At 49.5% G+C, this 24,955-nt stretch overlaps 1 protein-coding gene across 2 annotated transcripts in view; it reads right to left on the bottom strand.

Moving 5' to 3' along the window:
• Positions 1 to 24,955, bottom strand: part of agbl4 (ATP/GTP binding protein-like 4) — a 1,113,401-nt gene that overhangs the window by 139,011 nt on the left and 949,435 nt on the right. For both annotated transcript variants that reach the window (XM_038794298.1, XM_038794299.1), the window contains exon 11: positions 13,650 to 13,812. In XM_038794298.1, coding sequence (XP_038650226.1) covers positions 13,650 to 13,812 — 163 coding nt within the window. The remainder of the gene's footprint in view (positions 1 to 13,649; positions 13,813 to 24,955) is intronic.

Raw genomic sequence — 24,955 nt, 5'->3', positions numbered from 1 at the left:
CCATCCCAGAAAACATTCTGATAAATCTCCTCTGTATCGCCTCCGGTGCAATCACCTCTTTCCAATAGTTAGGTGACCAGAACTATCCACACTACTCCAGCTGTGGCCTGACCAACGTTCTGCACATGCTCTGTCATAGGCTCTTTGCTGTTACATTATATGCCATAACTGATAATGGCAAGTGTCCCATATGCCTTCTTAACTCCCCTTTCGCCTACAGGGATCTGTGAACAAGTATCCCAAGATCCATCTGTTCCTCTGAGCTTCCTCATGTCCTGCCACTCATTACATACTCTCTTGTCATGTTTCTTCTTCCAAAGTGCATCACCTCACACTTACCAGGGTTAAATACCAACTGCCACAGCTCTGCCCATCTGACCAACCAATCTATATCTTCCAGTAATCCACGACCCTCATTTTCATTGTTAAGCACCCTACTGATCTTGGTGTCATCTGCAAACTTACTGATGATTCCCCCCACATTCTCGTCTATATCATTTATATAACAAACATGAAGGGACCCAGCACCGATTCCTGTGGTATGGAGCTGGACACCAGCCTCCAGTTACTCATCAGCCTTCTACCACCACCCTTTGTGTCCGATTATTAAGCCAATTTCGGATCAATTTCAACAGGTTTCCTTGAATTTCATATGCTTCAGCCTTCTGAATGAGCCTCCCATGTGGGACCATGTCAAAGGCTTTGCTAAAATCCATATAAACCATATCAACTGCACTTCCTTGATCCACACACTTGGTCACTTTATCAACAATTTCTATCAAATTTGTTAGGCACGACCTCCCTCTGACAAAGCCATGCTGACTACCTCTAATCAACCCATGGCTTTCCAAATGGAAATTAGTTCTCTCCTTCAGACTTTTCTCCAATAGTTTCCCTACCATTGACGGGAAACTCACCAGTCTGTAAGTCCCTGGTTTATCTCTATCACCCTTCTTGAAAAGTGGAACAACATTAGCTGTTCTCCAGTCCTCTGGAACTTCCCCGTGGCCAGAGAGGAATTAAAAACCGATGACAGAGCCCCTACAATTTCCTGCTTCACCTCCCATAGCAGCCTGGGATGTAGTTAGTCTGGGCCTGAGGATTTGTCTATTTTAAGCCTATCAAAGCATCCAATACCTTCTCACTTCCTATGTCAAACTGCTCAAGGTCCTCACAGTCCAATTTCCTGAACTCTGTACCTACATCCTCCTTCTCCTGAGTGAAGACTGATGAGAAGTATTCAGTTAACACCCTAGCAATGTCCTGCGGCTTCACACACAGATTGTCCCCTTGTCTCCAGTGGGTCCTATTCTTTCATTGGTTAACCTCTTCCCCTTAATGTATTGATAGAATATTTTAGGGTTCATCCTAATCTTATTCGCGAGTCTTTTTTCATGCTCCCTTTTTGTCTTTCTAATTGCTTTAAGTTCCCTCGTGCACTTTGTATATTCCTCTCGGGTCACAGTTGAATTTCTCCCTTTGCTCTTGCTAAAAGCCTTTCTCTTCCTCTTTATCCCAGTGCTGGATTGTCTGAGACATTCAGGGTTTCCGGGACTTGAACATGTTGGACCTGTACTCTCCCCATTTCCTTTTCGAATGCCCTCCACTGCTCCGCTGTAGATTTTTCCACAAGAAGACCTGGAAGAGGGTGTAGAAGGATGGGTTAGTAAATTTGCAGATGACACGAAGGTCGGTGGAGTTGTGGATAGTGCTGAAGGATGTAATAGGATACAGAGGGACATAGATAAGCTGCAGAGCTGGGCTGAGAGGTGGCAGATGGAGTTTAATGCGGAAAAGTGTGAGGTAGTTCACTTTGGAAGGAGTAACAGGAATGCAGAGTACTGGGCTAATGGCAAGATTCTTGGTAGTGTAGATGAACAGAGAGATCTCGGCATCCAGGTACATAAATCCCTGAAAGTTGCCACCCAGGTTAATAGGGCTGTTAAGAAGGCATATGGTGTGCTAGCCTTTATCAGTAGGGGGATTGAGTTTTGGAGCCACAAGGTCATGCTGCAGCTGTACATAACTCTAGTGCGGCCGCTCCTGGAGTACTGCGTGCAGTTCTGGTCACCACATTATAGGAAGGATGTGGAAGCTTTGGAAAGTGTTCAGAGGAGATTTACTAGGATGTTGCCTGGTTTGGAGGGAAGGTCTTACGAGGAAAGGCTCAGGGAATTGAGGTTGTTTTCGTTAGAGAGGAGAAGGCTGAGAGGTGACTTAATAGAGACATATAAGATAGTCAGAGGGTTAGATAGGGTGGACAGTGAGAGTCTCTTTCCTCGGATGGTGATGACCAACACGAGGGGACATAGCTTTAAATTGAGGGGTGGTAGATATAGGACAGATGTCAGAGGTAGTTTCTTTACTCAGAGAGTAGTAGGGGTGTGGAACGCCCTGCCTGCAACAGTAGTAGACTCGCCAAATTTAAGGGCATTTAAGTGGTCACTGGATAGACATATGGATGAAAATGGAATAGTGTAGCTCAGATAGGCTTCAGATGGTTTCACAGGTCGGCGCAACATCGAGGGCCGAAGGGCCCGTACTGCGCTGTAATGTTCTATGTTCTATGTTCTATGAAGCTTTTAGAAGTGCTTGAAATGAGAAGAGAGGTGGAGAGCTTAAGGAAGGGATAAATACAACGCAGAGAGTACGGCTTACATTACTCATGTCTATGAAGAGAAGCGGAGAGGTGGGCCTGCTGGAGATGCTCACGGTGTGGGGAGAGAAGCTTCTAGGAGCACACTGAGCATGTTGAAAAAAACAGTGAACAGTGATGTCACTGGAAAGCCATAAGTTGATTGGCTGTGAGTAACCGCTCTTAGCGAGGGTGCCGTGATAGCTGGAAATCAAAAAAATGTAATGCTTCAAATAACTGTTCAATAGCTAAGGTGTGTTAAATATTAGTTGGATTTATCGGCATTAGTAAGATTTATCACAGTTGTAAGGCTTATTAAGTTAAGGCCAAGTGAAATTAAATTAATATAAGTAAGCCATGGTAAAATAATGTTAACCTAAGAGAAGTACAGTTCAGGCATGACAGGCAGCTTGGTCACATTGAATGTATGTTCTGTAGTGTGTGGGAAGTTGTGGATGCTACCAGTGATCCAGATAGCCACAATGCAGGTGTCACCAGCTGCAGAAACTTGAGCTCTGGGCTTTGGAGCTTTCAGTGGTGACTGGAGTCACTGCGGCATATGTGCAAAGATGAGGGCCGGGATTCACTGATTTCGCGGCCAAGTGTTGACGCCAACATCAAAACTGGCGTGAGTGCGCCGGTGTCAATGGGCCTCCAGGCCCAGTAATTCTCCTCTTCTTCGGGGGCTAGAATGGCGCCGGAGTGCTGTGCGCTGCTCCAGCGCTGAAAGCCGACACTACCCGGCTGGTGTGGGTCCACGCATGCACGCCACGGCTGGAGCGAGTCCATGCATGTGCTTCACGGCCGGCTCCGCACCGGCGCTTGCGTGTAATTGCTGTCTCCGCGCCGGCCCCTGCGCAACATGGCGGAGCCCTACAGGGGCCCGCTCGGAGGAACATAGACCCCCCACGGAATGAGTGTGCCCACTGATCGGTAGCCCCTGATCGTGGGCCTGGCCACCGTGGAGGCTCCCACCAGAGTCGGATACCCCCACCCCCTCAACAGGACGGCCCCGCAGCCAGAACGGCGAGGTCCCGCTGGGTGGGACGATATGTAAACCATGCTGGCGGGACTCGGCGGGCACTCGGCCCATCGAGCGCGGAAAAATCGCCGCGGGAGCTGCTTTCAACTGTCCTCTCGGGCGCTGCGGCGACCGCGCGGGCGGAGAATCGGTGGACCGGAGTTGGAGCGTTGTGGTGGGATTCTCCCCCCCCCAACCCCCCCCCCCCCACAATTCCCCGACCCTCGGTGAATCCCGGCCGAGAGCTATGTGGATAGTATGTTCAGAGAGGTGGTCACACCACTGATTAGGAACATGGAGGCAGAAAGGGAATGAGTGATCAAAGGGCAGTCCAAGAGAACCAGGCAGATACTGCATAGGTCCCCTGAGATCCTGCTTGCTAGTTAGTTTTCCATTTTCGTTCTCGGAGAAGCCCAGTCAGAGCCACGTTTGTAGCATTACAGATGGTTCAGCTATAAAGGAAGGGAGGACAAACAGGGGAAAAACAATAATGATAGGGGATTCATTAGTCTGGGGAACAGACAGAAGTTTCTGGGATTCTAGAATGGTATGTTGCCTTCTTGGTACCAGGGTCAAGGATGTTAAGGAACAGCTGCAGGGCCATCTACTAGGGGAGGGTGAACACCCAGAGTTCGTGGTCCACACTGGTACCAATGACTGAGACAGGAAGGGGGCTGAAGTTCTGGAAGCAATTTTCAGTGAGCAAAGAAGTAGATTGAAAAGCAGGACCTACAATGCAGTAATCTCAGAATTACTTCCAGTTCCATTTGCTACTGAGCATATAAATCGGAAAATTAAATGATTGAAGCTGTGGTGAGAGAGCTGGTTTCGGAGGGAGGACATCGGACTTCTGAGGCATTGAGACTGGCTGAGGTAGATGGGATTTGGAAATGATGGATGGTTTCCATCTGAGCAGGATAGGGACTAACATGCGTGCAGGGAGATTCGCCAGTGCTGTTGGCGAGGGTTTAAGTTAGATTAGCTATTGAAATTTATAACTCATTTATATTCTCTGAAGGGGAGGACAAAAGCAAATTTAATGTGATAATTGCGAAGTTTAATGACCACTGCAAGATGCAGACTAATGAAATCTTGGAAAGATTTAGATTTCATAAAAGGTTGCAGAAACATGGCGATCCAATCACAAGCTTTGTCACAGACCTTAAATTACTCGCACAATCCTGCAATTTTTTAACGCTGCAAGATTCCATGATTTGTGATCAGATAGTATATGGAATATGCAATGAAAGTTTAAGGGAAGCATTATTAATGCAAAACAATTTAACACTTAAAATCGCAATTGAAAAATGTTTACCTCACGAACAATCAAAGAATCAATGTAATGAATACCTAGAATATAAAATCCGTGAAAATGGTGCAAAAAACTACCACAAGATAGAGGCAGTATTGCACTCGATGAAGAAGCACATTTTTGAGAGCATCCATCTTGCGCGAGAGCATGCAAACCTGTAAGCACAAGCGCACATCGGAAAAGACGCAAACCAGCAAAATACCGTTCTGCACATGTGCGAGAAGCTGCGCATGCACAGTTGAAAAAAGAGCGCACTCTGAATGAAGAACGATTTGCGCGCGCGCACTATCGATGATTAATCACAATTTCACAAGTATCATGACGTCAGAAGACTCAGACCACGCCCACTTAAAGGGAACTGCCCGGAAATTCAAAATAACAGTCTTAAAGGCAAAAAACCCAAATGTTTGCAGAACAATGCCTGAATTTCAACGAACAGTTGAAAATAACTTTCGCAGCACCATGGAACAAGACGTTTGCAGCATTAAACATGAAGAGCACATTAACAAATCTAAAACTGAAGATGATTTGCTCATTAAAAATGAAGAGCATAATAACACATCCAAAACTGAAGAAGGTGATTTGTTTATTGAAGAATACTACTCAGGCATGGCTGAGTTATTCAGATATGATAATCATAGCATCAGCAACATGGTTGAAAAGCTCAATATGACTCTACTCCTGGTAGATGAATCCAATACCATGATGGAATGGCAGATCGTTGATACGTTGGATGAGACACCTCTCAAATAACCAAGAAGAAAACAACACCACACAGAGAGCACAGAACGACTCCTTTGAGAGAGCACTGATCGGCTCCACAAAGAGAACACTGCACAACTCCACACAGAGAGCGATGAAAGACTCTGCTGAGAGAGCAATGGAAGCCTCCACAGAGAGATTGTTGACAGACTCCAGAATGGAAGCAATTAAAGACTCGGAAGCGACAACCATGCATGAAGAAGACTATGAAGGTCTCTCCACCTTATTTGAGCAACTAGAAGACTATGAAAGTCTACCCAGCTCATTTAATCAACAAAAAGAAGACAATGAAAGTCTACCCACTGTATGTGAGACTAGTGACAAAGTGACAATCAGCATACAAGATGTGCAAGACTACAGCGAGACTTTCAGATCTCAGCTCGACTGTACAAGAGTATAGCAATCAAAGTAAAACTACACAAGAGTTCAGTGAGTCTACATCCATTGAGATCGCATCAATTGAAACCTCATCTATTCTAAACAACCTACAAGAAATTGAAATCTTGAAGGCTTTGACTCCAGAAGAGGAGCACCAAGGAATCAAAGATGAATCAAATCAGCCAGAAATGACTGATGTCACCAAGATCAATGCAATATCAGATCAATGACACAAACCTCAAATCATAAAGCTCAATGAAATATCAGATACCACAAAGGACACTGATACCAATAACTTTGAGAATGACTCAAATTATCCAGAAGGAACAGTTATTGAACACAACAACAGAAACAATGAAACAACAACCTGTACAAAATGATACAACTCTGCAACTAAAGGACAACGTTCTAGCACAGTCCAAAGCAATGCCAAGAGTAAAAACATAAGAAGGACATTGTTCAGGCAAACCAAATGTCATGCCAACGAATTTCAAGAATTCGTATTTGATCCAAGACAAAGAAGCAAAACAGTTTTTAAGGCAAATGACATACTGAATCAATACCACAAGCACAGAAAAAAGTCCAGGTCAGACAACAAAAGTGATTCAAACACCTCATGATGACTTGTTGGTACTTATACACAAAAAAACAGAAGAAAGAAAGAAACCTCAGAGACTAAATTTATAAAGATTGAGCTCCGTAATAAAGAATTAATTGGCTATGTATAATGCATTACAGATATTCACATTGTTTCTTTATGTGCAATTTTCTTTACAGGATACAGAAAATATGTAACACGAAAAAAAAGGGGATGTAGTGATCTCGGTATCTGTATATCCATAAGGGGTTAATGTATAGTCATTACAGTTAAATAATCACTAGAGGACAACACTAATATGGGTACAAAAACAGGCTGAATCTGTTTTCCCGCCTCTCTCTTTGTGTGTGTTGTGACTGGAGAACAGAGGTGTAGAGTTAGCTCAGAGTGCAAGTACAAATATTCATAGTTTAATCTAGTTCTATCTTGTTTAATAGCTAGGAAATGTATTAAAGAATCAAACTCACAAGTTAATTGATTAGTTACTCAATAAATTCTTTGTTTTCACTGGACGACTTTGAGTATTCATAAGAAAAGAAAAGAAAGAAAAATAATCTTTGATTGTCACAAGTAGGCTTACATTAACACTACAATGAAGTTACTGTGAAAAGCCCCTAGTCGCCACATTCCGGCACCTGTTCGGATACGCAGAGGGAGAATTCAGAATTCTCAGCTGGTACGGGAATTGAACCTGCACTGCTGGCCTTGTTCTGCATCACAGACTAGCTGTCTAGCCCACTTGGCTAAACCAGTTCTCTTCTTCAAGTCATCATCATCAAGTTAAGAACTTTTCAGCATAAACAAATGAGTAACATATATTACTTCAAGTAATATAACATGCTACCAGGAGTATTTATATAACACAACAGAGACAAGGAAATTGATTGAAGAAAGGGATAAAAATATGAATGAAAAGACTTGATGCACAATCAATGGACACGAAACAAAGGAATAGTCCGAAGCGAAGGCTTTAATCAGCAAGAAGTGTGCCCAGAAGCAGGAGTACAGAAATGACTTGGCTGCTGGGGTACACAGGTTCCTATACCCCGCCTCGTAGGCGGAGCTGCCTTCCTCTCGACCAATGAGAATACAGAGGAAACAATACTTGGGCTAATGGGCAGCGAGCCCTCTGCACCAATGGCAGCTCACACTCCCAGATACCATAATACCCCTGTCATACTACCACATTCACCCCTTGTTGAGAAAGGAACCGGGGGGGGTGTGTGTGCGAGGAATGAGGACGTGGAGGGGGGGGGGTGCTCGTGCGAGTGGGTAAGAGACTGGTAGTATGACTAGCGATGTTGGATCAAACCTCTCCAACAGTGGCTGCCCGCTGGCCCGAAACTATGTACAGGGTGTCAGAACACGGTAACTATATACAAATTTGAGGGAGGAAAAAAAAAAACCGAGAGAACAAGCAACAAAGTCCATTAACAGTTCACATAGACACGATCAGCCGATCTGGGGCCTTGGACGTCCTCTGCGACCTGCGGAGCTTCGCTGGAGATGTTGGAGTTGTGGGCGTTCGTAACTCCGGGAGCGATGATCCGGTCCATGTGGCTGCGTCCGTACCCCTGGGCAGAGCTGGCGAGGGCTGGGCCGGGGAAGGGGCGTCCGGTCCTCTAGGCGGCGCGGGTAAGGGTGTTGGCGGGGCCGGAGGGGGGGGGGGAGCGCCTGCCGGAAGCAATTGCGGCTGGAGGGGGGTTGGGGGGACTGGCGGCAGGGGGCAATGGTGGGGATCCGGCGGGTGCCAGGTCCCGTAGGGAGGCCGTGTCCTGTTGGCCGTCAGGATACTCCACATACGCGTACTGCGGGTTCGCGGGGAGCAACTGGACCCTCTCGACCAACGGGTCCGACTTGTGCACCCGCACATGTTTCCGGAGCAGGATGGTCCCGGGGGTAGCCAGCCAGGTCGGGAGTTGGGTCCCTGAGGAAGACTTCCTGGGGAAAACAAGAAATCGTTCGTGAGGCGTTTGGTTAGTGGATGTGCAAAATAGTGACCGGATTGAGTGGAGGGCGTCTGGGAGGCCCTCTTGCCAGCAGGAGACTGGGAGGTTTCTGGACCGTAGGGCCAGCAGGACGGTCTTCCAGACCGCACCGTTCTCCCTCTCGACCCGTCCGTTACCCCGGGGGTTGTAACTGGTCATCCTGCTTGAGGCAATGCCTTTGCTGAGCAGGAATTGACGCAGTTCGTCAATCATAAAGGAGGACCCCCTGTCGCTGTGTATGTAAGCGGGGAATCCGAACAGGGAGAAAATGGTGTGACGGGCTTTAATGATGGTGGATGTGGTCATGTCGGGGCAGGGGATGGCGAATGGGAGGGGGGAGTACTCGTCAATCACGTTGAGGAAGTACGTGTTGCGGCTGGTAGAGGGGAGGGGATCTTTGAAATCCATGCTGAGGCGCTCAAAGGGATGGGAAGCCTTTATCAGATGCGCTTTTTCGGGGCGGTAGAGTGCGGCTTGCACTCCGCACAGATGTGGCATTCCCTAGTGACTGTCCTGACCTCCTCGATGGAGTAGGGCAGGTTGCGGGTCTTGACAAAGTGAAAAAAACGGGTGACCCCCGGGTGGCAGAGGTCCGCGTGGAGGGTTCGAAGGCGGTCCACTTGTGCGTTGGCACAGGTGCCGCGGGACAGGGCGTCGGGAGGCTTGTTCAGCTTCCCAGGACGATACAAGATGTCATAGTTGTAGGTGGACAATTCGATCCTCCATCGCAAGATCTTGTCGTTCTTTATCTTGCCCCTCTATGCGTTGTCGAACATGAAGGCCACTGACCGTTGGTCTGTGAGGAGGGTGAACCTCCTGCCGGCCAGATAGTGCCTCCAGTGTCGCACAGCTTCGACTATGGCCTGTGCTTCCTTCTCGACCGAGGAGTGGTGAATTTCGGAAGCATGGAGGGTACGGGAGAAGAAGGCCACGGGTCTGCCCGCTTGGTTAAGGGTGGCTGCCGGAGCTACATCGGACGCGACGCTCTTGACCTGGAAGGGGAGGGACCCGTCGATAGATCGCATTGTAGCCTTTGCGATATCCGCTTTGATGGGGCTGAAGGCCTGGCGGGCTTCCATCGACAGGTTGAAAGTGGCTGATTGGATGAGGGGACGGGCTTTGTCTGCGTAATTGGGGAACCACTGGGCGTAATATGAGAAAAAACCAAGACAGCGCTTGAGGGCTTTGGGGCAGTGGGGGAGGGGGAGCTCCACCAGGAGGCGAATGCGTTCTGGGTCGGGGCCTATTACTCCATTAGGTACTATTATTCCATTACATTAGCCGAGGATGGCTAGACGGTCGGTGCTAAACATGCGTTTGTCCTTGTTGTAGGTCAGGTTCAGGAGCTTTGCGGTTTGGAGGAATTTGTGGAGATTGGTGACGTGGTCCTGCTGATCGTGGCCGCAGATGGTGACATTAGCGCGATACGGGAAGGTTGCCTGTAAAACGTGTTGGTCGACCATTCAGTCCATCTCTCATTGGAAGACCAAGACCCCGTTTGTGACACCGAAGGGAACCCTTAAAAAGTGGTAGAGCCGCCCGTCCACTTCGAACGTAGTGTACTTGCGATCACTCGCGAGGATGGGGAGTTGGTGGTAGGCGGACTTGAGGTCCACCGTGGAGAAGACCTTGTACTGTGCGATCCTGTTGACCAGGTCGGATATACGGGTATACCACGAGACGAACTGCCTGATGGACTCCGGGAGCACGGAGAGTTTCGTCGACCCCACCACGGTAAGACGCTGCGCTCTCCCTGTCTACCCGGTTAAGCAAAAAATCGCCTTGGATTCCGGCTCTCACTCAGTACAGATCATGGGATGCTGCATGGGGAGGGAGTTTAAAAACTACAACCTATTCGTCCTCACTCACCTCTGCGCGACAGCACTCCTGGGGTTAGACTTCCAGTGTAACCTCCAGAGCTTAACATTCAAATTCGGCGGCCCTATGCCCTCCCTCGCTGTCTGCAGCCTCGCGTCCCTCAAGGTCGATCCCCGTCCTTGTTTGCAAACCTCACCCCGGATTGCAAACCTGTCGCCACCAGGAGCAGACGGTACAGTGCCCAGGACCAGACCTTCATCAGGTCCGAAGTCCAGCGGCTTCTGAAGGAGGGGGTCATCGAGGCTAGCAACAGCCCCTGGCGAGCACAAGTGCTGGTGGTAAAGACCGGGGAGAAGAATAGGATGGTCATAGCCTACAGTCAGACCATCAACAGGTTTACACAGCTGGACGCGTACCCTCTCCCACGTATCTCCGACCTGGTCAACAGGATCACGCAGTACAAGGTCTTCTTCACGGTGGACCTCAAGTCCACCTACCATCAGCTCCCCATCCGTGCGAGTGACCGAACGCACACTGCGTTTGAAGCGGACGGGCGGCTCTACCACTTTTTAAGGGTTCCCTTCGGTGTCACAAATGGGGTCTTGATCTTCCAACGAGAGATGGACCGAATGGTCGACCAATACGGTTTACGGGCCACCTTCCCGTATCTCGATAACGTCACCATCTGCGGCCACGACCAGCAGGACTACGACACCAACCTCCGAAAATTCCTCCGAACCGCAAAACTCCTGAACCTGACCTACAACAAGGACAAATGCGTGTTTAGCACCGACCGTCTAGCCATCCTCGGCTACGTAGTGTGTAACGGAGTGATATGCCCTGACCCGGAACGCACGCGCCCCCTGATGGAGCCCCCCCTTCCCCACTCCCCCAAAGCACTCAAGTGCTGTTTGGGCTTCTTGTCATATTACGCCCAGTGGGTCCCCAATTACGCCGATAAAGCCCGCCCCCTCATCCAATCAGCCACGTTCCCCCTGTCGATGGAGGCCCGCCAGGCCTTTAGCCGCATCAAAGTGGATATTGCAAAGGCCACGGTACCCGCTATCGACGAGTCCCTCCCCTTCCAGGTCGAGAGCGACGCGTCCGATGTAGCTCTGGCGGCCACCCTCAATCAAGCGGGCAGTCCCGTGGCCTTCTTCTCCCGTACCCTCCACGCTTCCGAAATCCACCACTCTTCGGTCGAGAAGGAAGCACAGGCCATAGTAGAAGCTGTGCGACATTGGAGGCACTATCTGGCCGGCAGGAGGTTCACCCTCCTCACAGACCAACAGTCAGTGGCCTTCATGTTCGACAACGCACAGAGGGGCAAGATAAAGAACGACAAGATCTTGCGGTGGAGGATCGAACTGTCCACCTACAACTACGACATCTTGTATCGTTCTGGGAAGCTAAACGAGCCTCCCGATGCCCTGTCCCGTGGCATCTGTGCCAACGCACAAGTGGACCGCCTTCGAACCCTCCACGCGGACCTCTGCCACCCGGTGAAGGTGGGGATGACAGCTGTGATGCGCTATTATGGTGCCATCCTCGGAGCTCTCCTCCGAGGTTGTCACATGCAAGACTGGAGATGGGCCGGCGCTGTCGGCTGGAGGACCTGCAGGAAAATGGACATGTGGTCAGTGGGAGGGATGGTTCAGTAAGGAAGGCAATAACAACACACGTTTGAAAGGTCCCCCGAGTGGTGCCCAGTAGTTCCTCACCTCTGTGGCTTCCGCCAACCTCCGGGTTGGTGACCGCTCTGTCCTCAACCACACTAGTCACCAGGGCCCGCTACTCGAAGTAGGTGAGGATTCTTATGTCTGGCACACCACCGCCAGTCTGGGCCCTCTCCCAATGATTGCGGGAGAGCTTTTCATGAGGATAAAAACAGAGAGGGCAGGCATCATTATCCACATGCGTGGTTCACAGTGGTGGGAGGGGAGGGGTGTGAAGGGAGACGAGGTGGAGGGAGGGTTTGGGGTCACATGGCGAGTTGGGGGGGTGGATGCTTGCATGGGGACGGAAATGACTTTGGGGGCGGTGGGGGGGGGTGGGCGAGTGTAGGTGTAGGTCGTTGACCTTTTTCCTACACTGGAGGCCAATCCTCCTGGTGACATTCCCAGTGCTCACAGCCACCACCACCTCATCCCAGGCAGCACTGGCCACCCTATGGCTGACCCTCCAGGACCCTCGGGGGAATAGAACATTCATCCTGGCCTCCACTACGTCTAACACCCTCCCCAGATCTGCATTCCGAAATCTTGGGGCCGGTCTCCCGGGCATTATTGTTGCGAGCTGGCTGAGCTAGTGCTGCTTAAGTGGTTGCTCGGCCCTGCTATCCGGGGAGGGCAGAGGGTGCTGCGGAGCACGCTGACGCCGGTTTAGCAGCCGAGCCTTCAACTGTGGTGAGAAGCCTGTGGGGCCTTAAGTGGGTCAAATAACGTTGAACAGCATTGCCGGCTTCGCTGGGCTGAGCGGCGGGAAGCTCACGGCAGTTGCCGCTCACTACCACACTTCGGGCACGATTCTACGGAAAGATATCCGAGAGGCAAGAGTGCTACCAATTGAGCGAAGCTGTTCAAATGTCATATAAGCTAGATTCTGAGGATAGCAGAGCTCCGAGGTGGTTGTGGTAATGAAGGAAGTTGCAGAGGATGGAAAGGACTGCTGGCTAATGTAGATCAGTTAGCAGCAGATGGGCGACTGGAAATTGGTGCAGGATAAAGTCGCACAGATTTTGAGCTGCAATTAACAGAGCCTGAAGGATGGCAAGGAAATCAGAAAGGCCTGAAACAGAATTTCAGCAATGGGTGCAGTGATGCAGAAGGTGTCACAGGTTGAAGTAGCAGATGTTATTTGCAATGGAGAGGCTGGGGATAAAATTACACTTCAGCGGAAGTGCAAAATAGGTGATTGCAAATCGGCCACCTGTTACAAATGCTACGCAAGTGTTCATTCCATTAATGTTGCTCATAATTCCCCCATCCCAAAATTGCACCAGTTTATGAACTTAGTTTGATCAGTTGATAGCTCTTAATTCTTGCACTTAAAACAACTTCCACGATTATTTTCTCCCCAACTGTAATTGTATCCACCTAAGATAATATCTATTTAAACATTTTACATTAAAAGGATACAGGCTTCTTCAGTGTAAGGAACTGTGCTGGTAGTTCCTCCGACTACATAACTGTAAAAGGAAACTTCCAGTGTGTAGCAGTAGGAGGTATCATCCAGGAGACCACCAAGGAAGCGACGTCCTGTGCCTGCTTTCACAGCATCTCGATTAAAGCAAGTGCTCGACTAGAAATGAGAACATTTGGAAAATTTAAGAATTTAAAAACATCAATGCAAATAATGTTAACATGAAAACAGTTGTATTCGCAATGCTACTACAACTCCATCTTATGAAATCAATGCAATTGAATCATACTCTCTTATAATGAAAATGCCCCCGTCTCAGAATTCCCATAGCAACATAATTTGGAAAATAGGTGATTGTAAATTGGCCACCTGTTGAGCTGAAATTTGATAGCCCCTGAAATCAGGTACAGGGATTGCAATGCCCAATTAATATGCTCTGCTTGAGTGTTATGCAGGAGGTATGCCAACTTCATGCTCCATCCAATGTCCAGTCAGTGCTACCTTCTTGTTGATTGGCTGGATATCTGAGCAGGGGGCCAATAGATAGAACAGTACAGCACAGAACAGGCCCCTCGGCCCTCGATGTTGTGCCGAGCAATGATCACCCTACCCAAACCCATATATCCACCCTATACCCGTAACCCAACAACCCCCCCCCTTAACCTTACTTTTTTTTTTTTTTTTTTTTTATAAATGTTTTTATTCAGTTTTCATATTTTATATTGAACAAATTACAAATTGTTAGGAGAGAAAAAGAACAAAAAACAAAAAAAAAAAAAAAAAAAAAGAAAAAAAAACAACAAACAAACACGCAAAAATTAACATACATATTTACAGGTAAGCATCTTCGTAGTAGTAACTGCGCCCGCCCCCCCCCCCCCCAACATGTTTATTTAGTTTGGTTTTGGGCCTTAGCTAGCCATCGAACCCCCGTACCGAACCTGTAGTCCCTCCCGCTACCTTCCCCCGACTATTCTTCCTCTTGTACATTGGCCACAAATAGGTCCCGGAACAGTTGCATGAATGGCTCCCACGTTCTGTGGAAGCCGTCGTCCGACCCTCGGATGGCAAATTTGATTTTCTCCATTTGGAGAGATTCCGAGAGGTCGGACAGCCAATCCGCAGCTCTGGGCGGTGCTGCTGACCGCCAGCCAAACAGGATTCTACGGCGGGCGATCAGGGAGGCAAAGGCAAGGGCGTCCGCCCTCCTCCCCAGGAATAGATCTGGCTGTTCTGAAACCCCGAAGACCGCCACTATCGGGCATGGCTCCACCCTCACTCCCACCACTTTGGACATAACCTCGAAGAAGGCTGTCCAGTACTCCACGAGTCTGGGGCAAGACCAGAACATGTGGGCGTGGTTGGCCGGGCCTCTTTGGCACCGTTCACATCTGTCTTCCACCTCCGGGAAGAACCTACTCATACGGGTTCTTGTTAAGTGGGCTCTATGTACCACTTTTAGTTGCGTCAGGCTGAGCCTTGCGCACGTGGAGGTGGAGTTGACCCTATGCAGTGCTTCGCTCCAGAGTCCCCACCCTATCTCCATCCCCAGGTCGTCCTCCCATTTCCTTCTTGTTGCGTCCAGTACGGTGTCGTCCCTATCTACCAGTCGGTCATACATGTCACTACAGTTCCCTTTCTCTAGGATACTTGCGTCCAGTAGGTCTTCCAGTAGTGTCTGTCGTGGCGGTTGTGGGTACGTCCTTGTCTCCTTTCGTAGGAAGTTTTTGAGCTGCAGGTACCGTAGCTCGTTCCCCCCAGCTAGCTGAAACTTCTCTGTCAGTTCGTCCAGTGTTGCGATCCTGTCGTCCGTGTATAGGTCCCTGACTGTCAGTGTCCCCCCGTCCTGCCTCCACCTTTTGAAGGTGGCGTCAGTCAGTGCTGGTGTGAACCTATGGTTGTTGCAGATGGGAGCCCTGTTCGACATTTTGGTCAGGCCAAGTTGCTGCCGCAGTTGGTTCCAGGATTGGAGGGTGGCTGTCACCACTGGGCTGCTGGAGTGTTTTTTGGGTGGGGATGGGAGTGCTGCCGTGGCGAGGGCCCGGAGGGAGGTTCCCATGCAGGAGGCCTCCTCCGCACGCACCCACTCAGCCTCTGGCTCCTGGATCCATCCCCTTACTCGCTCGGCTGTTGCTGCCCAGTGGTAGAATTGTAGATTCGGGAGGGCTAGCCCTCCCCTGGTTTTTGTTTTTTGTAAGACCTTCTTTGGGATCCTAGCATTTTTACCCCCCCATACGAACGCCATGATGAGTTTGTCCAGCGCTTTGAAAAAGGCCTTGGGGATGTAGATCGGAATGGATCTAAACAGGAAGAGGAACCTGGGCAGTACGTTCATTTTGATCGTCTGAACTCTCCCCGCGAGGGAGAGCGGGAGTGTGTTCCATCTTTGCAGGTCCTTTTTAACTTCCTCCGTCAGGCTGGTGAGGTTCCATTTGTGGATCCCTTTCCAGTCATGGGCTATTTGGATCCCCAGGTAGCGGAATTTATGTCGGGCTTGATTGAACGGCAGCCCCTTTAGTGCTGCCCCCCCCCCCCCTTGCGGGTGTACTGGGAAGATCTCACTTTTGCTCATGTTGAGTTTGTAGCCCGAGAAGGCTCCAAACTCTTTCAGGAGCGCGATGATTCCGTCCATGCTGCTTTGTGGGTCCGAGATATAGAGGAGCAGATCATCCGCATAGAGTGAGACTCTGTGCTCTCTACCTCCCCTTCGGATCCCCCTCCAATTTTTTGCTGCCCTGAGCGCGATTGCTAGCGGTTCAATTGCTAGTGCGAACAGCAGCGGGGACAGTGGGCATCCTTGTCTGGTGCCCCTGTGCAGCTGGAAGTATTGGGAGTTGGTATTGTTGGTCTGTACACTCGCCATGGGTGCGTTGTACAGGAGCTTTACCCAAGCGGTGAACCCTGTTCCAAGCCCGAACCGCTCCAGTACCTCTATGAGGTATTTCCACTCGACTCTGTCGAAGGCCTTTTCTGCGTCCAGGGAGACGATCACCTCTTGTGTTCTCTCCCCGGAGGGGGTCATTATCACGTTCAGCAGGCGCCTGATGTTCGCGGTAAGCTGTCTACCTTTGACAAAGCCCGTCTGGTCCTCTGTGACCACCTCAGGTACACAGTCTTCTAGCCTCTTGGCTAGGATTTTGGCCAGTATTTTGGCGTCTGCATTCAGCAGAGATATGGGTCTGTATGACCCACATTCCGTTGGGTCTTTGTCTTTCTTAGGTATCAGCGAGATTGAGGCCTGTGCTAACGTGGGTGGCAATGTGCCCCTAGCTAGCGAGTCTGTGAACATCTCCCGCAGGTGCGGGGCCAGCGCTGTCGCAAATTTTTTGTAGAAGTCCGCCGGGAATCCGTCCGGTCCCGACCTTACTTTTTTTTTTAGGACACTACGGGCAATTTAGCATGGCCAATCCACCTAACCCGCACATCTTTGGACTGTGGGAGGAAACCGGAGCACCCGGAGGAAACCCACGCACACACGGGGAGGATGTGCAGACTCCGAACAGTCAATGTTGTGATTGTCAGCATTATTTATTGTTATGTTTCTTAAATCAATGCTAGAAGTCGTTCAGCAGTTGAAGGATGGTTTATTGTGCTCCACAATAAATGACTTCGTTAGCTTTTACTTACAGAATGGCACTTGTAAAGATACTGCTTTTCTATGCTCTGCAACTAGGCCTAACCACACTTGCAGCCCTGAGCTCAACTTCCGTCCCTGTCCTGATCTCCTGTCTCTCCAGCCAAAGTGAGCGAGGGCGGGCCTTCGGCGTCACTCTTATATGTCCCTGTGCTGCCCCCTGGTGGTGCTTCCGTTTCCCATCAGCCCCTTCTGTACACACTCAGGCGAGGATCACTACATCCCCCTTTTTCACTTTTCTTTTAGTCGCAGAGCTGTAACTAAACACAAATTCAAACACAGTTAGGTTTATATACAAAGACAAGGCAGAGCAATAATATTGTCAGTCCATGTTCATAAGTTCAGACGGTTGGGTGCACGTCTGATCCGGGTAGACCTCCTGAGTGGGCATGGAGATCCAGAGTCTTTTATGTCCATTTGGACACCTGCTGCTGGAGTTCCAGGATGTTGCCTGACAGCGTCCTGCATATCTAGTGTTGGAAATACCTGTCGACGAGGTGTAACTTTTAGAAGGTCTCGGCGATTTCGTCGAAACAATGTTCCATCGTCAGACTGCACAACGTAGGATCGTGGCGATATTTGGCGGAGAACCGTCACCATTTTAGACCAGCCCCCAGCCGGGTGTCACAACCTCACCGTATCGTTGATTGCCAATGGATGCAGTACTTTTGCCTGCTGGTCATAGTGCTGCTTTTGCACCTGACGTTGGTGATGCATCTTATCCAGGACAGGTGAGTGATCGGGATTGGTGAATTGTAGTGCCGATATGTTGTCCGCACATCTCTGTTGAAGAGCATTTGAGCCGGTGATAGTCCAGAGCTCAAAGGTGACGAACGGTATGACAAGAGGGCCAAGTGTATGTCGGACTTTGAGTCCGCAGCCTTGCTGATTAGTTGTTTGATAATGTGGACACCTTTCTCCACCCTGCCATTCGATTGCGGAAAGTGTGGACTCGACGTCACATGCTTGAAGTTGTAGTGCTTGGCGAAGTCCATCCATTCCCAGCTGGCAAAGCAAGGACCATTGTCGGACATGACCGTCCGTGGGATGCCATGCCTGGAGAAGGTTTCTTTGCAGGCCTTGATGACTGATGCCGCTGTGAGATCCGGGAGTTTCAGTACTTCCGGAAAGTTGGAGTAGTAGTCGATGAGCAGAACATAGTTGCGGCCCATGGCGTGGAACAAGTCAATGCCAACTTTGTCCCACAGTGACGTGGTCATCTCATGCTGCTGCAGTGGCTCCTTGCATTGTGCCGGTCGATGTCTTTGACACGTGTCACAGGTGAGCACCATGTTCGTTATGTCCTCGTTTATCCCTAGCCAGTAAACGGATTGTCGTGCTCTCCTTTTGCACTTTTTGGCACCAAGGTGCCCCTTGTGAATCCTGCGGAGCATGTCCGCCCGGAGCGCCAGTGGGATGATGATTCTGTCATTCCGCAGTATTATGCCATCCACCACGGACAGTTCAGTCCTGATGTTTTGGAACTGTGGGCACCGCCCTTTTGGCCAGCCATGCTGAAGGTTGTGTATGACTTGAAGGAGGGTGGCGTCCTCTTGTGTCGCCTGACGAATTTGCTGCAGCCTCTCGTCCGTTGCTGGGAGCGTCTCCTTGCACCACTGTGCATGAGCTTCCACATCATTGATGGAAGCCAGTGGCGGGTTGTCAGCGTCCATGGCTCGTGATAATGTGTCAGCTATTACAAGGTCCTTGCCAGGGGTGTAGACCAGCGTGAAGTCGTACCTCCGCAACTTCATCATCATGCGTTGTAGGCACGGTGTCATATCATTTAGATCTAAGTCGATGATGTTTACCAGCGGCCTATGATCAGTTTCCACGAGAAATGCGGGGAGACCGTACACATAGTGGTGGAATTTGGTCACGCCTGTGATCGGCCCTAGGCACTCCTTCTCTATCTGTGCGTACCTGCACTCTGTGGCGGTCATCGTTCGTGAAGCGTAAGCCACTGGGACCCAGTCCGACTGGTCATTCTGTTGCAGTAGCACCGCACCAATTCCATGTTGACTGGCGTCGGTGGAGATCTTTGTAGGTTTTGCCGGGTCAAAAAATGCGAGCGTTGGAGCTGCCATCAATTGATGTCTCAGATCATCCCATTCATCTTGGTGATGTTGGGTCCAGGCAAACTCCGTGTCCTTCCTTATCACTTTCCTTAACGCCGTCGTCCATTGCTGCTAGGTTCGGTATGAATTTGCCGAGGAAGTTGATGAATCCCAGGAATCTTAGCACCGCTTTCTTGTCATGTGGTCTCTGCATGCTCTGAATTGCGGCGATCTTCTCAGCGTCCGGCTTCACCCCGTGCTCTGATATTGTGTCGCCCAGGAAGGTCAGAGAGGACCGTGCAAAGGTGCACTTGGCCCGGTTGAGCTTCAGTCCAAAGTGGTGGATCCTTTGGAAGACTTGCTTCAACCTCGCAATGTGGTCTTCCTCTGTCGTTGACCATATTATGAGGTCATCCACACAGACACGGACGCCTTCAATGCCTTCTATCATCTGCTCCATTATTCTGTGAAATATTTTGGATGCAGATATAATGCCGAAGGGCATCCGATTATAACAGTACCTTCCAAACGGCGTGTTGAAGGTGCACAGCAGGTGGCTGGACTCATCGAGCTGCATTTGCCAGAAGCCCTGTGAGGCATCAAGTTTGGTAAATATGCGGGCTTGTGCCATTTCGCTCGTTATCTCCTCTCGCTTGGGGATAGGGTAGTGTTCCCTGCGAATGTTCTTGTTCAAGTCCTTGGGATCTAAACAGATCCTGAGTTCATCAGACGGCTTCTTAACACACACCAGCGAGCTGACCCAGTCAGTCGGCTGTGTGACTCGTGAGATAATGCCTTGAGATTGGAGACGTTGAAGTTCAGCTTTTAGCTTGTCCCGCAATGGAGCCGGCACCCTCCGTGGGGCATGAACGACCGGTATGGCATCCTTTTTGAGCAGGATTTTGTATTTGTAGGGTAGCATACCCATGCCAGAGAAGATGTCGGGGTAGTCGCTGAGTAGCAGCTGTATGTCACCGGCAATGCGTGATTAGTCAGCCGCGTGCATGAAGATCCTTTGAATTAGCCGCAAACCCTTGCAGACTTGAGCACCTAGCAGTGAGGATCTTTTGTCATCTACAATTTCAAATCGTAGTCCTGTTGTGACTGTTTTGTTGGCAACTTGTAGGTGACAGGATCCCTTTGAGGTGATCTGGTTTCCATTGTAATCAGTTAATTTGCATCTGGCAGGTAACATCTCGTGCGTCCCTGGGACGGATGCGAGATCTTTGCTCGTCATCAAGTTTGCGGACGCTCCCGTGTCCAGCTTGAACGTGATGGGGAAGTCATTGACTTGCACCGTAGCACTCCATTCGCTTGTGGAGTCGATGGCATGCACGTGTCGAGGCTTCGTTGTCAGCTCGCTGTGCGTTTATGATTCCAATGCCGTACGTGTTCTTCCAGGAGTGGAATTCTTGGTGGTCGGAAAAATTTTCTTCGGGTGCCGGAGTGTCCATTACATCAACTGTGCGTACTTTAAAGTCTCCATGCCTTTGCATTGTGGAGTAATATTTGGCTGTGGACTGACATTGGGAGGCAAAATGGTTCATTTTGGAGCATTTTCTGCACCTTTTTCCTTGTGCAGGACATTGCCCTTTTAAATGGGCGGAGCCACAGTGATGACACATCATGACGTCATGCGTATGTTGCGTTCGCGCATGCGCAGCGCGACTTTCAGTCTGGGGCCGGTATTGCGTGAAGTGCGCATGTGCGTACCGAGTACTTCCAGGGTCGCGTCTTTCGGGATGATGCGCATGCACAGATGGGCCGGTGACCAGAAGAGAGGGCCCGTGAGGAGAGGTCACCATTTTCACATCTGCCTCGTGGTGAGTTTTTTCCAAAGTTTGTTTGTCAAACAGCTCCAGTAACTGCTGCTTTTTCTGCTCCTGTAGTAAGCATTTATCTATGGTGGTTTTCAGTGTTAAGTCATTTTGCAGCATTAATGATTCTTTTAGATTTCCGTCGGCAAGACCATAGATTAATTGATCTCTGATGATTGAATCTGTTAAATCAGCATAGTTGCAACCTTGTGCTAGCAAGCGCAGATCTGTTATAAAGTGGGAGATAGTCTCCCCGTTTTTTTGGAATCTGTTACACAGGTTGAATCTTTCAATGATTTCATTGGATTGTGATTTACAATGGTCATCAAATTTTGACACTATCACTTGATACTTAGTTCTATCTTCAGTATCAGCATACGTAAAAGAGTTATAAATGTCTATCGCCTGCTGGCCTGCTGTTGAGAGTAAAAGTCCAATTTTTCTGTCATCGGTGACTGCATTTAAGTCCAGAGCTGACATGAATAGCTGAAACTTCTGTTTAAACATTTTCCAGTTGCTATTTAAATTATCTGTAGTTCTCATCATTCCTGGACGTAGCGTGTGATCCATTGCTTCAGAAGGTCGGCTGGAGTCGAGAGGCTGCAAAGTCTTCCACAGTCGGGCGGCCGGCTTGTTGCTTTTGCTGGTTGCGTTGGTTCTTTCTGTTCAAAGAAGCCACTCCTGTACCATGTTATGTTTCTTAAATGAATGCTAGAAGTCGTTCAGCAGTTGAAGGGTGGTTTATTGTGCTCCACAATAAATGACTTCGTTAGCTTTTACTTACAGAAAGGCACTTATAAAGATACTGCTTTTCTATGCTCTGCAACTAGGCCTAACCACACTTGCAGCCCTGAGCTCAACTTCCGTCCCTGTCCTGCTCCCCTGTCTCTCCAGCCAAAGTGAGCGAGGGCGGGCCTTCGGCGTCACTCTTATATGTCCCTGTGCTGCCCCCTGGTGGTATTTCCATTTCCCATCAGCCCCTTCTGTACACACTCAGGCGAGGATCACTACATTTATAGCTAGCCGGCACCTCATAAAGGGAGGCGCATGTGGCTGCAGCAGCTGCTTGCAGTTACGCGGGAACGGATTCAGACCTGTGAACTATTCCAATGATGGAACAATATGGGAGTTACCAAGCTCTATGGTTGTTGACTTGGTGGAAGAATTGATAAGTAAGAGCTGATAAGTAGGAGAGATGTCCTATAACAGTAATGGGCCCAGACACACACTCAGAAGGCATTGGGAATAAATAACCACGAAGGTCAATGTTAGGAGTAAAGCGCCAAGGGCTTGGTTGCAGTGCCACAAATGTCCAGTGACCTTACATGAATGTCAAGGTCAGTGAATGCATCTTCAAATGCCATATAGCTTCAACTGCACACTGGCTTCAGACACTACTCAATTCACCAAACCCATAAAGCTCACTAACCAACAATCTCTCTCAATCAGGACTCAGTCAAGTCAGTCGTATGCTCCACTGTGTCCTTACACATCTAGCACTGCTGCAAGACTTGTACCTACATTTCACTGCGTACACACATTACGAGCTATTTAACCATGATTGGCATATATTCAATTTTACTGGAGGTGTCAACCCATTGCACTGCACTCAGTGACACACTTTATTTTCTCTTGCACAACAAGGTGACACAACAGGTGGGAGTAGGCACTAACTGGGGATGGGAGGTAGATGGGTGCATCTACCTATCCTGACCACAATGGAGAGGATGGTGCAGATTATTATTGAAACTCCCTTTGCTAAGGCGGAGACTCAAACTTTTGAATTTGATGATATCTTCCTACTCACATCTCACCTCTTCATCATCGAACATTCACTTCAGATAAAGCTGCAGATGATGAAAGCATCTGCTTCTTACTTAAATCCCCCTCCACACAAACTTTATTCTTGTGACTTTATTCTTTCAGATACCCAGGACTTCAACCTGGCCAGGCAGTGAAAGGACAACAAGAAGACACTAATGCTGAAGATGTACATCATGCAATGTCACTCTTTCTTAGGTAGAGGTAGGAGGCTACATCCTTCCAGCTTTACTTTTGTATTGTGGCCAAATGGATGCTGTGACAATCAATGACAAAGGGAAGATGGGAGGTAAATTTGGAAATGGGTTGTGGTTACTGCTACTGCACTTTTCATGGACAACCTGTCACAGAGGGCTGACTTCATCGACTCTCTTCCTGTTTCTTCTCCTCCAAATGCTCTGGAGCTGCTCGTCATCTAGCTGGTGGCAAAAGCTGTTCCCACAAGCAATGTGCAGCATGCAACAGATAACCACTCTGTTAACCAACAGATAACAGATGTCCACTCTTCAAGTACTGCAAGGCAATATAGGCAATAGAGAAATTGTTTCAGCATGAAAGTAGTCTACTCCATCACATTTCATGTTGCAACAAGGTTTTCATTCTATGCAATCTGCCCAGAAGCAGCCTTTGGTTTGTTGTGATAACTTGAGAGCATGAGGAGCAGGAACAGGAAGAGGAAGAGGCAACCAAGACAACCCGTTTCCAGTCAGGTAGTCCATATGATACCAGTAACCACAACCCCACTTCCTCATTCACCAATGGTCCTGTTTCTCATCTTTCCTCTGTCGCTGATCAACAAGGCATCCATTTGGGCACGATGCGAAAATAAAAGCCAATACAACATAAAATGCTTGAAAACAGAATTCCATATTGCACACCCTATTGTTGCAGAATAAAAGCATCATGATCACGTCAAGGATACCAGGCAATGACCTGCCTATAGCTGCACTCCAGCTGCAGAAAGGATGCAGAAAGGTGGAATTTCTTGAGGTTTAGTATAGGACAGAGTTAACGCACAATTCCCACAAAGCAAATATGCATTCAGTCAATAGCACCCAGAGAACCATAGAATCTCTATAGTGCAGAAGGAGGCCATTTAGCCCATTGATTATGCACCGACCCTCAACGAACACACTGGGCTGGATTCTCTGACCCCTCGTCGGGCCGGAGAATTCCCGGGGGCGGCGCGAATCCCGCCCCGACATCGGCTGCCATATTCTACGGCGCCGTTTTACAGGCAGGGGAAGGATTCTCGCCATGCCGGGGGCCGTTGGCAGCGGCACCTCTGGCGATTCTCTGGGCCCCGATGGGCCGTGCGGCCGTCCATTTTTGGCAAGTCCCGCCGGCGTGAATCACCCAACTCACATACCGGCGGGACCTGGCAGGTAAGTCGGCGGGGGAGGTCCCCGGGGTGCGTGGTGGGATCCAACCCCGGAGGGGGCCCCTACGGTGGCCTAGCCCGCGATCAGGATCCCTCCGATCTGCGGATGGGCTTGTTCCGTGGGGGCATTCCTTTCTTCTGCGCCGGCAGCTGTCGGGCTCCGCCATGGCCAGCGCTGACAAGAGAACCCCCCGCGCATGCCCCAAAATGCGCCGGCTGGTCTGGACATGTGCGGAATCATACCAGCAGTTCCGCGCATTCGTGAGATCACGCTGGACCTTCAGCGCATACGCAAATTTGCGCCGTCCCTTTGCCGCCGGCTGGAGCGGTGACAACCCCTCTGGCATCCACCTAGCTCCCGAAAGTGCGGAGAATTACGCACTTGCGGGGGCTGTTGACGCCGGTGTGGTTGGCGCTGGTTCTCCCGCCAGAAGGGAGAATCCCGGCTCCTATCTCGGCCCACTCCCCTGCCCTATTGCTGTAAGCCCACCTAACTTGCACATGTTTGGATACTAAGGGGTGGTTTTAGCATGGCCAATCCACCTAACCTGCACATCCCTTTGACTGTGGGAGGAAACCAGAGCACACGGAG

The sequence above is a fragment of the Scyliorhinus canicula genome, chromosome 4 (assembly GCF_902713615.1).
Source record: "Scyliorhinus canicula chromosome 4, sScyCan1.1, whole genome shotgun sequence".
In the NCBI taxonomy this organism is placed as follows: domain Eukaryota; kingdom Metazoa; phylum Chordata; class Chondrichthyes; order Carcharhiniformes; family Scyliorhinidae; genus Scyliorhinus; species Scyliorhinus canicula.
This window is presented reverse-complemented; position numbering and strand designations above follow the sequence as displayed.